Consider the following 18,770-nt stretch of genomic DNA (forward strand, 5'->3'; position numbering starts at 1 on the left):
ATTTCGTTCCGACAACCCCAATGTGAACCGAAATGGTCATTTGTGAGATCAATGTAATGTTAGCCTAAGCTATTTGAAATCATAATGAAATCATTAAAATTTTCACATGGAAATAACCAAAACATTTCATTTTCAGATTTTCTTTTTCTTTACTCACTTTCATCTGTATAACACTGACTCATTCTCATCTTATAACTCTAGAAACTACCTCCATTCTTGAGTGGTTTGGATTCATGAGATATTACCATGACTGGAAACTACAATTTCATCCAATGGCCACTGAAGTCAATCATTTACCCGACACACTTTTCAAAGTGTTTAGAAGAGTAGACAAACCAGCCACTAAATTTGCCAGCATTTGGCTAGTGGCTGGAGTTATTTTGAACCCTGGTTATTATGTAAGGGATAATGTATAGCTACGAGGTCATTGTCGCAAAATAATTGACGACAGTTTAGAATACCGAGGCGCCTCGCCGAGGTGTTCTAAACGTAGTTGTTACGCATTACTTTCACATGGTGGAGGGATACTTACTGTCTGTGGTGCATATTCACATTGTGGTTGTAGTGTGTCGTCACTAATTGGTGGTTTGATTGATACACTGTTTCTTCCTGTTTTTGGTGTTCCATGTTATTAAAATGGCCGCCCTTCTAATTGACACAGGTGTGGTGATGAGGCACCACGCCCTACAAAGGAGAGCAGAGTGCAGGCTGCAGTGTCTCCCACTTCATAAGAGATGTCAGCTCACCAGAGTCTCATCTGCTCTCACTGCTGCTATTTTTGCTATTGTTCTATTTTGGCCTATGTGCCTTGGTTTTGTTATTGACCTTTGGAGTCTGGAACACCCAGCTCTCACCCTTTTTGTCCATGTAAATAGCTGTTCCAATAAATAGTGTTATTTTTGATAAACTCCTGTCTTGTCCTGTGTCCACCACTTTGCATTCAAGGCCTACACGAGCCATACTTTAGGCTTGAATGTAACAGTAGTGAACGAGTAATAACGGACCGCTGCTATGGGCAACCGAGCGCTATTGACCAATCACAATCAAGCATTGCCATGTAATAATACTGCATAAAACATTTCATTCTCTTCTATGAAACTAAACTAACCAATGTTGACGTTTTTGAAGATTGCTTTTACCTGGATAGTGGGGTAGTTCTGTGAATGGTTTATCCTCACGGCTCTGCCACAAACGGATGCCTTCACATTCCCATGGTAAAAATTGGCCATTGCTTTGGCTTCCTCTTCGGTTTCAAATTGCAGATAAGCCTATGCAAGGAAAGCGAAATGGTTAATTAAATCCTACAAAACTAGTCTTGTTTAAAAAAAAAACATTGATATAGGCCATCTGGTGCATCCCTACATGAAATACAGTATACCTCCCAGCCCTATTACAGGTTAATGTATTAACATCCATTTACCTCAGGTCTTAGATCCAACACCAGGTTTTTCACCACTTTACCAAAGGGTTTAGCCAGAGCTAGCAGCTCATTGAGGAAACCGTAGCCTCGATTGAATCCAGATAAGGTCACAACCCTCAACCCCTACAAAAGGATAGAAACCATTGTATTAATAATGCATTATATATACAATTAACTATATAAATATACTAATTAATTAGGTCATATTTAAATGTGTGTACATTTACACATTACTGGGAATTTATATACATTCCAAATGCATTATGATGCTGAATTCATGGGAAAAGATAAGAACTTTATTGTCCCCACGGGGAAAACAATACATACCCCTTTTCTTGTGTTGTCTACCGGTAGGAGAGGTAGGAGGGGAGGGGAGAAGGTAGGAGAGGAGAAGGTAGGAGAAAGGAAGAGGGAGGAGAGGGGAGAAAGAGAAAGAATGAGAGGGAGACGAGTTATTTGAAAAACTATGACATAGACCAGTGGTTCTCAAGGGAGTTGCAAAATTATTTTTATCAAATTGAGGATGAGAGATTTACACCCAACCAAAGGTCATTACATTTTGTCCTGTGGCTCTAAATTGTATCTACTCGACACTTAGGGCAGATGGGCAGATAAACAAGCCGACTCTTTTCTGCAACATAAGATTTGTCTGGTAGAATAAACTGAATACTGTGACCAGTGGATGATAAAGTGCGTCTAAATGAAGGACACTGCAGTCATATCACTGCAGAAATGGGGGTAGAACACAATTCACATTGGCCAGCGTTACCATTCCAGTAACGTGGTTTAGTTTACTCAGTTTATGTGATCAGGGACAGTGCATATCTTTTGTATCAAATATACATTTATAAATGAATACAAATTAAAAACTGTAAATATGCCAACATTAGCAGGGTTGCTAGTTTTCAGTTGTAGTCCCTGGGCTAGATGTTTAAGCCAGGGGTGGAGCTGGACTCTAGCGGTGATGGCGGAGAGGAGCCTTGCTAAGCGCCATGCCATCAGGGACATCCCCTCCCACCCACTAGGGCTGACAGTAGAATTTTCTTTTGTCCTTCAAAGCTTCGGGCCGAGATTCGATTTTAACACTTTGGCTGCCATGGGTTAAATTCATTATCAACCGTAGGTTGCCGGCTCTATTTGTCTATAGAGAAAGTCCCCTTCTTTGCAGGGCTATAACTTTTTAAATTCTATTGCTACATTGCCATTATTAGGGCCCATTCAAAGTCCTATATGTATTGTTCATTGTGTAGCAACGTTAAACTTTTTCATTCACATATTCATAGTAAAGTATGGTCTAATGCAGTGTTTCTCAACTGGTGGGTCGCGACCCAAAAGTGGGTCGCGGGGCCATTTTGAGTGGGTCGCGGATGTGTATGTAAAAAAATAAAAATAAAAAAAAAAGTAATTTTTTTTTTTTTTTTTTTTTTTTTATATACTTTTTTTTTGCACTAGCTATCTTTGTGAAAGTGGCTTCTCAGCTCTGGTCCAGCTGAAGACAAAGCAGAGGAACAGATTGGACATTGAGCATGACCTCAGAGTTGCTTTGTCTACCATCACCCCAGACTTTGAGACTCTTGTCAGGAGCAAACAACATCCCCAGTTATCCCATTAGTTCCCTGGGATGTTTAAGCTAAGAAGTCTGCTAAGAAGGATATATTATTTATTATTATTATTATTATTTTATTTCATTGTGTTTTTAGCCCTAGTTGTACATTTGTTGCAACCCCAGTTATCCCATTAGTTCCCCCAAACTTACTGTAGGTCTGTTATGTTAAGCTAAGAAGTCTGCTAAGAAGCATAATTATTTATTATTATTATTATTTTATTTCATTGGGTTTTTAGCCCTAGTTGCACTTTTGTTGCAACCCCAGTTATCCCATTAGTTCCCCCAAACTTAGGTCTGTTATGTTAAGCTAATAAATCTGCTAAGAAGCATAATTATTTATTATTATTTTATTTCATTGGGTTTTTAGCCCTAGTTGCACCTTTTTTTTAACAGTGCATGAAATATTGTGTATTACTGCAATTTTTTTATTTTATTTTTTTTAAATCATAGTCGTTAAAAGATTTGGGTCGCGACTTAATGACTAAGGAAAATGTTGGGTCCCGAGGCTAGACCAGTTGAGAACCACTGGTCTAATGTATAAGTATGTTTTCATCTCTTTCTGCAGCTTTCTCCAGAACTTGATTTATAGCCCCAAATGCACTATATTGATGATCAAATACAGTTTGGTAGCGATCGGTGCCAGATGAAAAATTTCAACTGGAGGTACTTCTAGAAGTTACTACGTATCATCTGATATTGACCGGATGGGCGGGGGGTCGTTTATAATTCCGTGGGCAACGTTATATCATTCGTCTAGTGTGGGTCATATGGTCATCAGAGCAGTTTATATGGAACACGTTAGAAAATAACGCTGGATCTTACCGTATGTTCCTCGCGCCGTTGGACGATCAGCTTGGAGTAGACAGTTTTCGATTATGGGATGTTGATATAGATGAACCATTTCCAGGTTGTATAATACTATATACGTCCAAATAACGTTGTTTATTGAGTTAGGGCGAGCGATTGATTATCCAGTGTGTTGAGATGGAGTCCGGCTACCGATCGCGAGTGCCCGGACGAAATATGGATGAGCACTTCCTGTTTGGCGCGCCCCTCCCTCTTGGCCGATCTGCCACCAGATGGCGCTCTTGAACCGTTAGACAGTTGAGTGGAGCTCACCAGTACATCTCATGTCTCCGGAGGAGAAATATGATTTCGATCACAGATTTTTGAATTATTGATATCAAAGATGAGTTACGGCGTCTTCGGCAGAATGAGCATGGCTAGGAAAGACGTCCAAAGGCGTTTTCGGCGATTAAAGTGAACATGGTCATGTTTGTTGAATAAAGAAAAAAGTTAAAAAAAAAGAAAAAAAATTGCAGATTTTTTATTTAATTTTTTTGTCGATCCCGATCTTCGGAACATCACGTGATCGGCCCCGATCCCTATCACGTGATCGGATCGGGACATCCCTAACTATTGCTATCGCTAAATCTAGGTGTTCTAAAATCTATTGCTATTGGTAAGACTATAATAAGTTAGTGACTCGGAAAACGCTCGCATATCGCAATCAGAGCCCTGATCGCAATGGCCGACTTGCAGGAAGTAAACAAGCCAAATGAGAGCTTCCGATTGGTCATTTGCTTTATTTCCCATGAAACCAGTCACGTCACAAATTCAAGCAAGCATGAAAGCATTACAGTAACGACGTTGTGTGTGTCAGCAAGTTGATACAGAAGCCTCTCCCGTGTTTTGGTAGAAGCTTGTACACCACGCCCCCCGCTCCCACTGGCACGCACCCGAGACCACCTATTTCAGCGGTCCAGGTTTGGAGCGAATCAGCGTCCCGGGGGACGGGGGGGAGCGTTCTCAGTAGAATGAATGACCCACCCTTTTCTGGTGCGATCCGGCTCTGATTCGACCCCGAATGGTGAGTGCGAAAGCACCCTCATTCATTAACCCCCCCCCGGGACGCTGATTCGCTCCAAACCTGGACCACTGAAATGGGTGGTCTCGGGTGCGCGCCAGTGGGAGGAGTGGTGTACGAGCTTCTACCAAAACACGGGAGAGGCTTGCTGTATCAACTAGCTGACACACAACGTCATTACTGTAATGCTTTCATGCTTGCTTGAATTTTGGGCAGATAAAAACATACAGCAACAACTGGACAATACCCACAAAAACTATATTTATGGGCAATTTGCGAGTTCAGACCTCAACCAAACAAGCATGTGGAGCCTCACGGCTCAGTGGATGAAAACATGAAGCCACGTTACAAAGCACAAGACTTCCCTGGCTCGCATTAGGCCTGGCAATTTTTTTTGCCATTGCTATCTCTACTATACATTGGTTTCTTGTTCGAATGCATTTATTTATATTAGACCAGTGGTGCCCAACCAGTCGGCCGTGATCGACCGGTAGATCAATGACATTCAATATAATTGCCACAAGCGATGGGCTAACATTAGCTGCTAACTAGCGTTAGCTTAGCGTTAACCCTGGAAAACGCTCAAAGCGGGACTCCACGACACCAGTTCCATTCGTGAGAGAAGGGGGGTAGGTTATATTGACAAGGCTTGACAACAGAAGTTCAAATATAACTTGATATTTATTGGTTATTTGTTCTTTATATCAGCATCCAGTCTCCACCGCCGTATGTTAAACTCTTCCTGTTGACGTTCGAGCGTGACATCATCGCCTAAGGAAAGCTTACACGCTGAAAACGCAAACCGTAAACAAAACCCAGAGCGCACCAAGACTGAGTGTGTACGCAAACTAAAGGGGGGAGAGGGAGGGGGGAAGTTCGCACCCAAGGACGGAACGAGGACGGAACGGACCCGAATGGTGAGTGAGAAAGCACCCCGACACTTCCAAAATGTAGCACTGAGCGGCACAGGAAGTCCTTCATTCCGACAGCCATCAGACTTTACAATGCTGTGCATCACTGAGCACAGGGTGACAGTTACCATCTTCCTGGACTTTTTACTTTTAAAACAACATTGTAAATATTACACTTACTGTAGATTTCTGTATTTTTTACAGTATATTTTCTATTAGAATGTACATACATAACAGGAAATGTGAATCCCGGACCGTATTTTACTATTATTATTTTATTTTTAGGATTATTTTATTCTTTGGCATTTATTTTTTGTTATTCTTATTCGTGACTTTGTTTTGTCTACCTAAATATTTACTGTGAGTGATTTGTAGTGCCAAATTTCCCTTGGGATGATTAAAGTATTTCTATTCTATTCAATATGGTATCCAAACACTGTGTCATACCCAAATCTCCCATTTGGTGACTTCACCTGCAATGTATTCACCATGGCCTGTCCTGAGAAAGTCATCTTACCGATAGAGTGAGTTTGTGAATCCTCCTCATCCTCAGCCAGCTCATCCAGAGTCACAAAGTCTTCCATGTTCTCCAAGAAGTCCTGATCCTGATGCACAAAGATACACAGACTCAGTTACACACATTCACATAGCCAGGGCCCGAAATTAGAGCCTGCCACCCGCCAATGGCGGGCAGATTTTAGGTTTGGCGAGTGACAGAGGTCTGTCCGCCATGTGGTGGGTAACAAAATAGTCATGTAAAATGATTAAAACTGCGGTGTGTTTTGGTCTTACGACTAGGCATGGTACCAGTACCAGTTCTACGGTCTCAAAACGTTGCAGTGTCAAAACCACTGACGGTATAACATTACGTTTCGAAACATGGAACTTCGGAAAATGCCTGTCAGAAAAGTCAACTGGAATAGTTACCATGGCTAGCTAGTTAGCTGTAATAAATAATACATGACATGGTGTGCTGTTATCTGAAAATAATGCTCATTGCACGGGGGTAATTAAATCAAAAGTAGCCAAAACATTGAAAATAGCCCAGGACTCAAGAGGGTCCCTACCAGGTCCTCCTCGGGTAAATCTCCTTCGGTCATCTCAGGGTTTTCTTCTGGCTCTGCAGACGGCTCATCTTTGGCCTCTGGTTCGTCTGTGGAATCTTCCGGTGGTCCACTCTCCACCTCCGCCTGGCCCTCCGTCTCCATCACAACCGCAGTCTCAGCCCCACCTCCGTCAGCCCCACCTCCGTCAGCCCCACCTGCGTCAGACCCACCTCCGTCAGCCCCACCTGCGTCAGACCCACCTCCGTCAGCCCTATCTCCGTCACCACCCGACTCCAGCAAACCGCTGCCGTCTAAAGCGTTCTCCGAGGTCCCATCGTCGCATTCCGGAGCTACGTCTGTGGTTGCCTGGACGGGCTCTTTAGATTCCGTCTGCTCGCTTTCTGCCGAGGGGTCCTCCTTCTCCGCACCGCTGTCCGAAGCCTGGGCCCCTTCGCACTCGTCCTGCTCCTCTCCTTCATCTCCCTCTATCACTCCGGCCACCTCCTCCCCTGGCCCCGCCTCCGCTTTCTCCTCCGCGGGAGGAGTCGCCTCCTTTTTCTTCTTCTCCTCCTTGCTCTTGTAGCTGGTCTTGGAGGAGCTCTTGGAGGAGGATCTGTCCGCTCTGCTGCTGTTGCTGCCCTTCCTGCCCCGGCTGTCCCCGCTGTTGGCAGGGCTTTCCAGCACACGGCCCGAGCTGCGACGGTTCACACTGCAACAGCAGCAGAGCAGACATTCAAGTAGATAACAGCCATGGCTTTAAACATCCAGTGCTTCCTAAATAGACCTCTCACGTGTTCACGCCATTATGACATCATCCGGGGCTTATTACCGTAAATCCTCTAATAGTGGAGGGTACTCGAATAAAGGACGGGCCTCTTATATAAGCCGGGGGTTTGATACATGCAGACAAATACAGGCCGGCTTCCAATACAAGGTCGCAAAAAAAGTTTTATTTTTATTTTTCGTGCCGTGATGAGATGAGATAAACTCTTGCCAATGCAAATTAAGTGCTGCCTCCCGCTACACTGACTACATTAACGTTTCCCTCTCGTTGGTGTTAGCATTAGCTAACGTTGTCATATCTAGATCTGTGGTGTCGGCTGGATGACGTTTGGCTTCGTTTGCAAAAGTTAACGTTCGCTATCTATATGGCGTTGGCAGGCGGGGCTGGCGTTGTCCAGTTGGCATTACAGATCATGATGGCTATGATAGCGTTAGCTAAAGCTACTGCATGTTACTGTATCAATGCAACTCGATTCGACTGAGGTAGTCGAGAAGGTACCACACGCTAAATCGTCCCCGGACCCCGCAACCTATAGACTTCCAACTTCAGTGTGTGAATTACGTTAATCCACCAGTTTCACCCTGACAAAGCAAATACTCATGTGATCTGTATATGTTTATGTCTAAATAAAATCAATCAATCACAATTGGCCAGTTTGTGAAATTAAGGCCTGCCTCTTATATAAGCCTATCTCTAATAAAGGCCTGGTGCTCTTTGCAGCTGAGGTAAATACAAGACGCGTCCTATATTTGAGGATTTACGGTATGTGCATACATCTATCCCATTCCTATTCACCATTTCCCATGAGAGGTCTATGGCTACTTACTTGAGGGTCTTGTACTTGGTGCAGATGTTGAGGCGTACGGCACGGCCTTTGATGTTGAGGGGGTTTACAGTGTAGTATTTCACCAGCATCTCTGCGTCTTCAGGGGTTCCCAGCTGAACAAAGGCCTGGGAGACACATACAAGCTGGCTTAGCATCAGGATGTTCCCGCTCCTTTAAAAAAATTAACACGCCAACATTTTGGGAAATACAAATATTTCTGAAGTCAGACGAGAAGATTGAAATCAATTTCACCTCCGTGTGTCAGTTTTGATGTTGTTGGAAGTTATATTTCTTCACTTTTGGCTAGCTGCTCCCTACTGCGTACAGTGGTTGTGCTAAGCTAGGCTAGCTGCTCCCTACTGCGTACAGTGGTTGTGCTAAGCTAGGCTAGCTGCTCCCTACTGCGTACAGTGGTTGTGCTAGGCTAGTATGCATTTACTCTCAATAACTGTCAAACTAAATTAATGTGTGCAAAACTGCTTAGAGTCACTGTGTGTGAGATTATATGCTAAATAAATCAGTACCCCTTTAAGGGTGAATTTGATCTCCTCTTTCAGTTCATTGTTGAGGACCAATAGGAATACAGTTGTATATGATGATGGGATCACTTTAAAATCAATGATCATATTTGAACGGATGGCGTTTTTTCACTGTGCTCCCAAGTGCAGGATGTTGAGAGGTCTTTGTTCCTTAAAGAAAACGTTGTGTCCACATTAATTTCCCATGTGCCCATTCATGTTAAGAATGGAACTGAGCGAAATCTGATAACACACTCCTTAAAAAGAGAGGAAATATTGACACAGAACAGCTCCGTCTCCACCGCTCACCTCCTCGGTTAAGAACAGGTGCTTGTCCACGACGCCGAAACGGCCGGCGATAGTGAGCAGCTCCATCTTCTTGTCCTCCTCCCTGGGCAGGTTGGAGAAGAACACCACCTGACTGCCAGGACCCTTTAAGTCCCTGTTGGGCTGGTCTAATGTCCGGTCGTCTTTCCCCTGTCAGAGGAGAACACAGCAAGGATCACACATCAGCATGATTCCGTGTCATTCATCTTTCCCCCGTCACAGAGGAGAACACAGCAAGGATCACACATGAGCACGTCTTTCCCCTGTCAGAGGAGAACACAGCAAGGATCACACATCAGCATGATGCAGTGTCATTCATCTTTCCCCTGTCACGGAGGAGAACACAGCAAGGATCACACATCAGCACGTCTTTCCCCTGTCAGAGGAGAACACAGCAAGGATCACACATCAGCACGTATTTCCCCTGTCAGAGGAGAACACAGCAAGGATCACACATCAGCACGTCTTTCCCCTGTCAGAGGAGAACACAGCAAGGTAGGGCTGTCCCTGACTAAGGATTTGGATAGTAGACTTTGATTGGCCGCAATTTGCCGATAGTAGACTACCAAAAAATATATAAAAATAATTTTTTTATAGTTCCATTTGGGCTGTGGGGGGTGCTTAACTCATTCAGCACCAGTCACGATGATAGTCGGGTTAACTCGCCATCGCTTGAGCACCAGACCAGAGTATAGTCGGGTTTTAATCGTTATTTCTTTTATTAGCAATATCCATTCATTTTCATCCATCCAGCCTGATGTTATCGTTGGGAATGGGTCTGAGCTCGCAAAAGGGCAAATACCGCCGCCTACGCCTTCCAGTTGGTATTGCACCCCATTGGGAATAGTCTAGTTTCTTTTCTGGGACAATCCAAGCCGTGCGGCCGTGGTTTAAATACTCAGGCGAGGTAGGCAGATCCGCAGATCCCCCCCCCCCCCCCCCCCCCCCCCCTCAATATGCAATGCTGTTGAACGTGGCACGGACCTCCGCGCCCAGTACTTCAAATGGCAATCAGATATTTGGATTATTTCTTTTGCATTACATCAGATACAAGGTAAGAACACTATATATAAATTTGATCGTTGATCTGATATGTCTTTCTACCGCGATCACGGCTGTGTGTGTGTGTGGCTGTGTGCCTTTGAGTTTGAGGAGGCAGCGGCGGAGCCCCGCGGTCCAATGCTCTTTTCATGTATGCACGAGGAAGGATAATAATGATAATCTAGCGTTGAGTTCAGGAAGATTCGATAATCAGGCGAAAAATTCCGTGTTTAGTGTATTCCACTAAAGGGCTATTATGGAGTCTCTCTGGAATTACGCAGAACCACCCAAAGTTATACTCGTATTCAAAAGGCTATAAAACGGAAATGTACAGATGAAAAAACAATCCGTTTTGTACATGTTGACTGGATGCAACTAACTGATAATCGACGGGTGTATTAGACCCATAGCTATACTTTAAGATATATTTTAAGGACTCGCAAATCCGTTTTGTACATGTTGACTGGATGCAACTAACTGATAATCGACGGGTGTATTAGACCCATAGCTATACTTTAAAGGGGAACTCCAACATTTTGGGAAATTAGCTTATTTAACATCTTCCCTGGAGTTAGACAAGAAGATACATACCTTTTTTGTCTCTGTGCGTGCATTTTAGCTTTGGGAATAGACGCTCCGTTAGCATAGCTTAGCTTCATCACTGGAAGTGAGGCAGGACAGTAGCCTTACAGTGCCTTACAGTGTATTGCAAGGTCTGACATTGACCAAACTTGATATGCATGACCTTGGTGGGCTCTAGGTCAACTCCTGAAAAGGGGGTCAATGTCAGACTTTGCAATCAAAAGTTAGGGGGCTAATAACCCTTGCCATAATTTCAGTGCGCCCCCTAACTTTTGATTGCAAGGTCTGACATTGACCCCCTTTTCAGGAGCACTCACTTTAACACTACATTATATGCATCTATTATTAAAGAGATTTGCACTACATGCATACCTCATTTGCACCTTACCCTATGTTTTGTACCTCATTTCTGCATTGTACCTCACTGTTACTCATTTTACTCTGTATTGTATATATGTATATTGAACATTCCTTTACTTACTTTTTTTTTTTTTTACTGTATGAAGCACACTTAGGGGCGCATACAGAAACAAGCATTTCATCGTAAAGTATTCTGTATTTTATTGTGACAAATAATAAACAAACTTGAAACTTGTATAATTGTGACAAGCACTGCAGTCACAATTATGATGAATAATTATACAGATGCCATAAAATATATAATTTATAAATATATCTAAGACCAGTTTACGGAGGTGCTCCTCCCCAGCTCCTAATAGACCCTTTTTTTTTTTAGGAGTCAACAACGCCATCTTGAAGGCACAACACTTGTTTCCGAAACCAAACCACACGTGCATCTTTGGGGGAGCAAATTCAGGGACATTGTAGACAAAAGCACTTGCAAGTACAGGCCATCAGTTGTCAACATTGTTTAAACAGTAAAAGAGTCTATAGGTTCGGTGATGGTTACCTCAATCACCATCAGCTCCTTAGAGACATAGAACGTAGTTGGCTTTCCATTCAGGACAGCTGGTTTCTGCTGGTAGTGCTTCGCCATCTGCACGGCCCCATGGTGAGTTTCAAACTCCAAAAAGGCCTAACAGGAACACACAAAATAAACGTCCGTCTTACCATCTTTTAGAGAAAAATCACATTCAATGGTATACAGGTTAATACTAGGGCTGCATCCAACTATTCTTTCTTCTTCCCCCGATTAGTCAATTAATCCCATGTCTAATTTATTGATTATCCTATTAGTATAGTAGTGTTGTCACGATACTGGAACTTTTGATACATTACCTTGAAAAATATAAAAACTTTTTTTTGTATCCACTTTTTCTCCTTATTTTCAATAATCGTGTTTCCAATTCTCCCCTCCCCTGTCTTGAACGTTGCTCGCATATGCCACCCACTGGTCTGTTGTAGGGAGGATAGAAGCCTTGCATCACGCGTCCCCTCCGGTACACGAGGAGGCAGCCTGTCACATCTTTTCACCTGCCAGCACGGACTCTCATCGGCGAGGTGCAACGTGTGGGAGGCTCACACTACCCCTGCTATTTCCTGTCTCTGCTGTGCAGGCGTCCCCCAACCGACCTGTAGGAGTCGCTGTCCACAACGTCCAGATTACCACCCATCGACTTCCACCCGCTGGCTCTGCCAATTGAGCCAGTATGAAGGCCGGCCCAAGCCGGAGGCAATGCTCAGACAGCCGGATTCGAGACCGGAGTCTCTAGCATTGGTGACGGACGAGCGCAATCTGTGCTGCGCCACCCAGCCGCCAAAATACTTTTCGGTACCACAGGGTCCTGTTCAGTTTCTTAACTTCATATGAGTTTCAAAAATCAAGTATTGGTCAGGCTCTAGTATCCAATGACAGGTAGCCCACTAATTGGGTGATGCAGCATTGACCCCATGTTGGCTTCTCATTAGTTTATAAAATGAGGCCCTCCGATTGGCTGGGCCTTAGTGTCACATGTGTGAGCCTTAGGGCCAGGGCCGCGTGTATGCTTTTACCAACGCAGTTGTGTTTCCGGGTTCCCGTTTTGCGCTCTGATTGGCCGCTGAAGCACGCCCCCCGAGTGACGCGCAAACAGCTGTTTCCGCGCTATACGACTGCCGTCTTCCACTTCAATGACAGCGCTCTCATATTTGCGAATGCATAAACTATATCTTAAATTATGGCTATGTGTCTAATATGGCCGTTGCTTATCAATGACTTGTTTGCAGTAAACATTGTCGATCTACTTTTTTCTCCCATTTTCAATTTTTCTCCCATCCCAAATTTCGTATCGTCCAATTCTACCCTCCCCTGTCTCGAACGCTGTTAGGCCATGCCTCCCACAAGCCGGCTGCAATGTGGACGAAGCCTTACATCACGTGTCCCCTCCGGTACTCGAGGAAGCAGCCGTCGCATCTTTTCACCTGCACAGCGCGATCTCTCAGCGGCGGGGGTCTGCGTGGGAGGGACACGCCGCCCCCGTCGCTTCCCGATTCTGCTGCGCAGGCGCACCAACCGACCTGTAGGAGTCCCTGTCCACAACGTCCGATCCCCACCCATCAGCTTTCCCACCCCTAACACTGCCAATTGTGTTAGTATGAACGACCAGCCAAGCTGATAGCAATGCGGAACCCAGCGTCTCCTGCATTGGTGGCGAGCGCCTTGCCCACTACACCACCTAGTCGCCCAACAGATTTTTTTTTTTTTTTTTTTTTTTTAAATAATCGGTTCATTTTTACGGATTGTTTTCTTTTTTTTTTATCGGTTCATTTCCGTTTTATACCATTTTGAAAAACGCTACACGCGTACAGTACAGCTCAATACATACAATTGTTAAGGGGATGCAGACCAGAGAAAGACTTTAGTCTTGTTTACATCAGGGTCCCCCCATTTTCAATTAATCATAATAAGCGTGACTTTATATGTGCGCTAAAGTTCGCGTTTAAAGTGCTTAGAAATGCAGGTAAATGCCGGTTCATTCATGCTTTGAGGCACGCTTCCTGACAGGATTTTATAATATTGTATTTTATAATATTGTAGCTTGACAACGCTCTCAGCTGAGTCAAGAAACGACGCTCTCAGCCGTCTATGCAGCATCACTTTTCACATCAAAACAAAAGTAGAACTGTAATGTGGAGTGGACTTAAACAAATGGGGGACCCTGATGTAAACAAGACGAAAGTCTTTCTCTGGTCTGCATCCCCTTAACAATTGTATGTATTGAGCTGTACTGTACGCGTGTAGCGTTTTTTCAAAATGGTATAAAACGGAAATGAACCGATTAAAAAACAATCCGTAAAAATTAACCGATTAAAAAACAATCCGTTTCGACAATGTTGACTGCAAACAAGTCATTGATAAGCGACGGCCATATTAGACACAGCCATAATTTAAGATATAGTTTATGCATTCGCAAATATGAGAGCTCTGTCATTGAAGTGGAAGACGGCAGTGGTGTAGCGCGGAAACAGCTGTTCGCGCGTCACTCGGGGGCCGTGCTTCAGCGGCCAATCAGAGCGCAAAACGGGAACACAACTGCGTTGGTAAAAGCATACGCGCGCCAGGGCCACCCACAGCACGCCCCTCAATCTAATCAACTACATTTACATTCTGAATGTATACTATATACAATTTTTTACGAAAGCCAGAAAAAATATATATATATATAAATTTTGTCATAAAGCATATATGCAAACAAGCCAGTGTGACTTCCCAACTGAAAACGACTGTTTTGCTAACCGTTTATAATGACTGGTGATGTCTTGCTAACTGTTTATAATGACTGGTGATGTTTTGCTAACTGTTTATAATGACTGGTGATGTTTTGCTAACTGTTTATAATGACTGGTGATGTGATTTAGGCAGAGTTTTAAAGCAGTCTTACCTTGTTCTTGAGCACGAGGGTTTTAGTCAGTATGCCGAAGGGTTCAGCTAAAGCAAACAGGCTTTTGTTGCTGATGGGCTTTCTGTCGTACTTAGCCACCACCACTCTGCTTCTCAGCTGAGGAAGACAAGGTTTGCTTTAGACACACATTTAGGTACATTAAGTAATGGGAATGCAGGATTCAGGAAATCTTCAGTTCTTGGGAGTCATGATTAGATTCCAAATTATTCTGGATTCAATACATGCGTAGATTAGATTCTAGATCCGGTTTGAGTTACTTTTCCCATTTGACTGGTCTCAATATTTTTTTTATCACAGAATCTAAATTAAACCTTTACTCAATGTAAACCTCAAGATTTATTTCCCAGTTTAGTCACTCATTATGACAACAAATGCTATAATTTGAACAAAAACATGTTGGCAGTCTTCTGCAATAACAACAAATTTATATTATAATATTTTTCTTTTTTTTTTCAAAATTGGAATCGCGAATCTTATGTGAATAATTTCCCTCCAAGTAACTGTAAATGGTACAATAAACATACATTAATGAAGTACCACATAAAACAAATGGTTTCCCACAGTATGTTACAGGCCAGGCCAGTCAAACCAGGGCTCCAGAGTATTATTTATTTGTTCATGAACTTTAACATAGCTCTACTAAAGATGATAACCAGTGTGACATCATCTACATTTCTACTCATGTTCTTTCTATACATACAGTGAGAGTAATATGATGGCGGTAAAGAATAAAATACCTGCTGAATATTTTGTAGGACAGGACTTGGATAAAGGAGATGTTTGAGTGGGAGTTAAATGGGGGGAGAAATGGGGAGATCAGAAGTTACCTTGGGTGATGGTCCAGAGCGGAGCTGGTTCTTGCCAGAAAGATTAGGACCTCCACCTCCTCCACTACCACCTCCACCTCCTCCACCACCACCTCCACCACCTCCTCCACCACCACCTCCACCACCTCCTCCTCCTCCACCACCTAAGACAAAGCAGGAATATTATAGTATAGTTTTATTTTGCCCTCACGATAGTCATTAGGCTTAATTTAACAGGCATTTTCACAGGACATGGCAAATACAAAACTCAAAGTGTCACTTGTCTGAGTTAAAAGAAGAAATCCACAAGTTTAATTCACATCTGTGAAACCTGGCAATTACTTAAAAACCTATTTGTTTTTCACTCAAACCCCACTTTAAAAAAAAACGTTATTTAATCATGTAGTCCACTTGAAATTAAAAGGGCAAGTTCATAATTTTGGTACAAACCCTGAAATAAATGCTGAAACCTACTCCACAGTGCACCCAAAGTAGGCTTCAGCATTTATTTCAGGGCTTGTACAGACTGGAACGTGGCCCGATTGAAGCATTGGTTTTGTGGCCAACTACTAGGAACTGTGAGTATCAACTAAGCATAACAAACAGCATGGATTGTGGCTAGAAAAGTCTCTACCGATCGGCAACATCATTGGTAAGTGGGAAATAGAGCTGGGGTTCGAAAAACCTGAATTTACCAATGAGAATCTCATATTCCCAATAGGCAGGTGGAAACTTAGGCAACAGTGCAAGAAATGTTTAAATAGGGCCTGGGTAGGCCTGCCACGATAACACATTTTGCTGGGCGATTAATTGCCCCTGAAAATATCGCGATAAGCGATATTATTGCGACCGGTTAGAGAATTTTTTTTGAGGAATTTATTTCCCAAAACTTTTATTTTGAAGCCCACCGCTCCGTCTTTTCCGGTGTTTGACTTTTATTTTGAAGCCCACCGACCGGACCGGAAGTATTGTTGTGATTATCCTAAGCAGAAACTATGAGCCGACAACATGTCTCGTCCGACCGGTTCTGTTTTTGAGCTAATGATAAAACAAATTGTTGGTGAACAACTAACTTTCGGTTAGTTTTAACGTTAGCTACTAACGTTAGATGCAGCTACTACAGGCAATCAACGATGAGGAGGAAGCGTCAAAGCAGTAATAGAATAGCTGTGGTGCGTAAGCACTGCAGCACGACTCGAAACTACCGGAGTGTTATAATAAATTAATTCATGTTTAACTTGTCCCCGTGTCCAGTCCTTTGACTAGCCCCACCCGTTCATTGTAAACAATGATGCATGTAATTGTATTAACGTTATTCTGTGTTGTACTTGTAGCTATGCTATACGTTGTATTTCGTTTGTTAGATATTTAGCTAATGTTGTTAGCATGGAATGAGAATCAAAGCTCTATCTTTCATCTTTATTTAGCAGTCCAGTTTCTCTGGGCAGTAGCGAGTAACTACTTGGGTCTAAAAATAGCTAACGTTACACTACAAATAATGCTACTTGGTTAAAAGGAGCAACACTATTGAGAAATGTCTATGTGGCGTTGCCCCACGGAGCTCCCGTGCTGTACTCTAGTAACGTCAGCGGCCCGCCTCCCAACACGGACAGTGACTGAAGGGGCACTGGTTCCGCCTCATTAAAACAAACGAGCAAATAGCAATTAATCGCGCCCGTCAAAATCATTGCATTCATTTTAATTATCGCAGCAATTAATCGATTTATTGCTTATCGCGGCAGGCCTAGGCCTGGGTTAAAAAAAAATTAAATGAGGAGCATTGTTTAAGGAAAGTCTCCCTTACAACATGTCCATGCCAATGTGGGAAACTTGGTTGATGTTGATAAGTTTTATGAATCCAGTTCCATGCAACTCCTTACCCCAGCTGAAGGGCATGCCACCTGATGAATGGCCTGAGGACATGGGAGCGGGTCCCAGTAGGCCAGGGGACATGTTGGGCGTCTCCAACAGAGACCCGATACTGATAGGAAGGACAGACGAGCAGAGAATCAGAGCATTGAAGAAAAACCTTGATCTCCAACAGAGACCCGATACCGATAGAAAGGACAGATGAGCCGAGAATCATTCCATTGAAGAGAAATATTAAAATAATAATTGTGATTATATGTATGCGTTACAAACCTTCTGTTTGGGGTCCTTGCTGGGTCCCAGTCTGGATACCTAATGACAGATAAAGCAAATGTGCTCGTATTATTTCTTATTTGTCAACATTTTAAAGCTGTGATTAGGGCTGTACCGAATGTCATTTTTTAACATTCGAAGCTTCGATTGAAGTATTCGAACGAAGCTTTGAATCCTCAATTTGAATTAAGTGATTAATCTGATTAAATTAGTATTTTTCTTTTATTAAATCAACTTTCTTTAATGAATATAACTCATCAGTTTCGTCAACATAAATAATCAAATAAGGGCACGGTTGGTATGAAAGTGATGGTGACGTCTTATAGTATAATATTAGTGTAGCCTAATCTTTAACTGCAACTGTGAAGAAAACCCCCATTGGTTTAAACAGATTGAATAGACACAAAAAAATAAAAATTTAATAAAAATAAAAATATTTTTATAAAAAATTAAAATGTTGATTTAGATTCGCCACTATAAACAAACTCAAAACTAAACCCTCTTCACACATCAACATAAAATGTCTCGTCAGCACAATCTTCTTGTAACAGAGATTGTTTTTGTGCATGGATTACTACAAAACATAGAACTTTCTCTTGGGCATTTCCTGGTTGATAAACAGAGTAGGCAAATACTTCACCTACCTACCTACTAGAGCTGTCCCTGAAGCCTGTTTTTGGGATTCGAACATTCGCCAGGTTAGAACCATCGTTTTTAAATCATGCAAAAAAACGTAGCGCATATGCGCAGAGTGCTGCGGTTATTAATAAGAGTAGTCAGTGTTTCCCACAGGATTTTCAGAGACTATGGGGGGTGAACCTCCAACCCTCTAGGGGGGTCCGGGGCATGCCCCCCCGGAACTTTATTTTTTTTGTACATTTTAAAGTTAAATGCATCAATCTGGTGCACTTGCAAAATAAAGAGGCTAGATCTATGATGAACTTTGTGCTCAAAACACAAAATCGACTAGAGCTTCCCAATCCTCTCCTCGAAGCACCCCAGCCGTTCAATGTATTTGTTAAATTCCACCACCAGCACACCCGATTCAACTT

General features: G+C 42.9%; 1 protein-coding gene across 1 annotated transcript in view; it reads right to left on the reverse strand.

Moving 5' to 3' along the window:
• Window positions 1-18,770, reverse strand: part of LOC311243050 (uncharacterized protein) — a 50,989-nt gene that overhangs the window by 20,105 nt on the left and 12,114 nt on the right. Inside the window, exons 4-15 of the mRNA XM_084332121.1 lie at window positions 17,719-17,757; window positions 17,457-17,557; window positions 15,598-15,668; window positions 14,750-14,866; window positions 11,839-11,964; window positions 9,288-9,455; window positions 8,461-8,585; window positions 6,872-7,559; window positions 6,322-6,409; window positions 1,748-1,764; window positions 1,421-1,543; window positions 1,140-1,268 (exon numbers count right to left, since the gene is read on the reverse strand). Coding sequence (XP_084188247.1) covers window positions 1,140-1,268; window positions 1,421-1,543; window positions 1,748-1,764; window positions 6,322-6,409; window positions 6,872-7,559; window positions 8,461-8,585; window positions 9,288-9,455; window positions 11,839-11,964; window positions 14,750-14,866; window positions 15,598-15,668; window positions 17,457-17,557; window positions 17,719-17,757 — 1,792 coding nt within the window. The remainder of the gene's footprint in view (window positions 1-1,139; window positions 1,269-1,420; window positions 1,544-1,747; window positions 1,765-6,321; window positions 6,410-6,871; window positions 7,560-8,460; window positions 8,586-9,287; window positions 9,456-11,838; window positions 11,965-14,749; window positions 14,867-15,597; window positions 15,669-17,456; window positions 17,558-17,718; window positions 17,758-18,770) is intronic.

Source organism: Notolepis coatsorum, assembly GCF_963971535.1.
Source record: "Notolepis coatsorum genome assembly, chromosome: 16".
In the NCBI taxonomy this organism is placed as follows: domain Eukaryota; kingdom Metazoa; phylum Chordata; class Actinopteri; order Aulopiformes; family Paralepididae; genus Notolepis; species Notolepis coatsorum.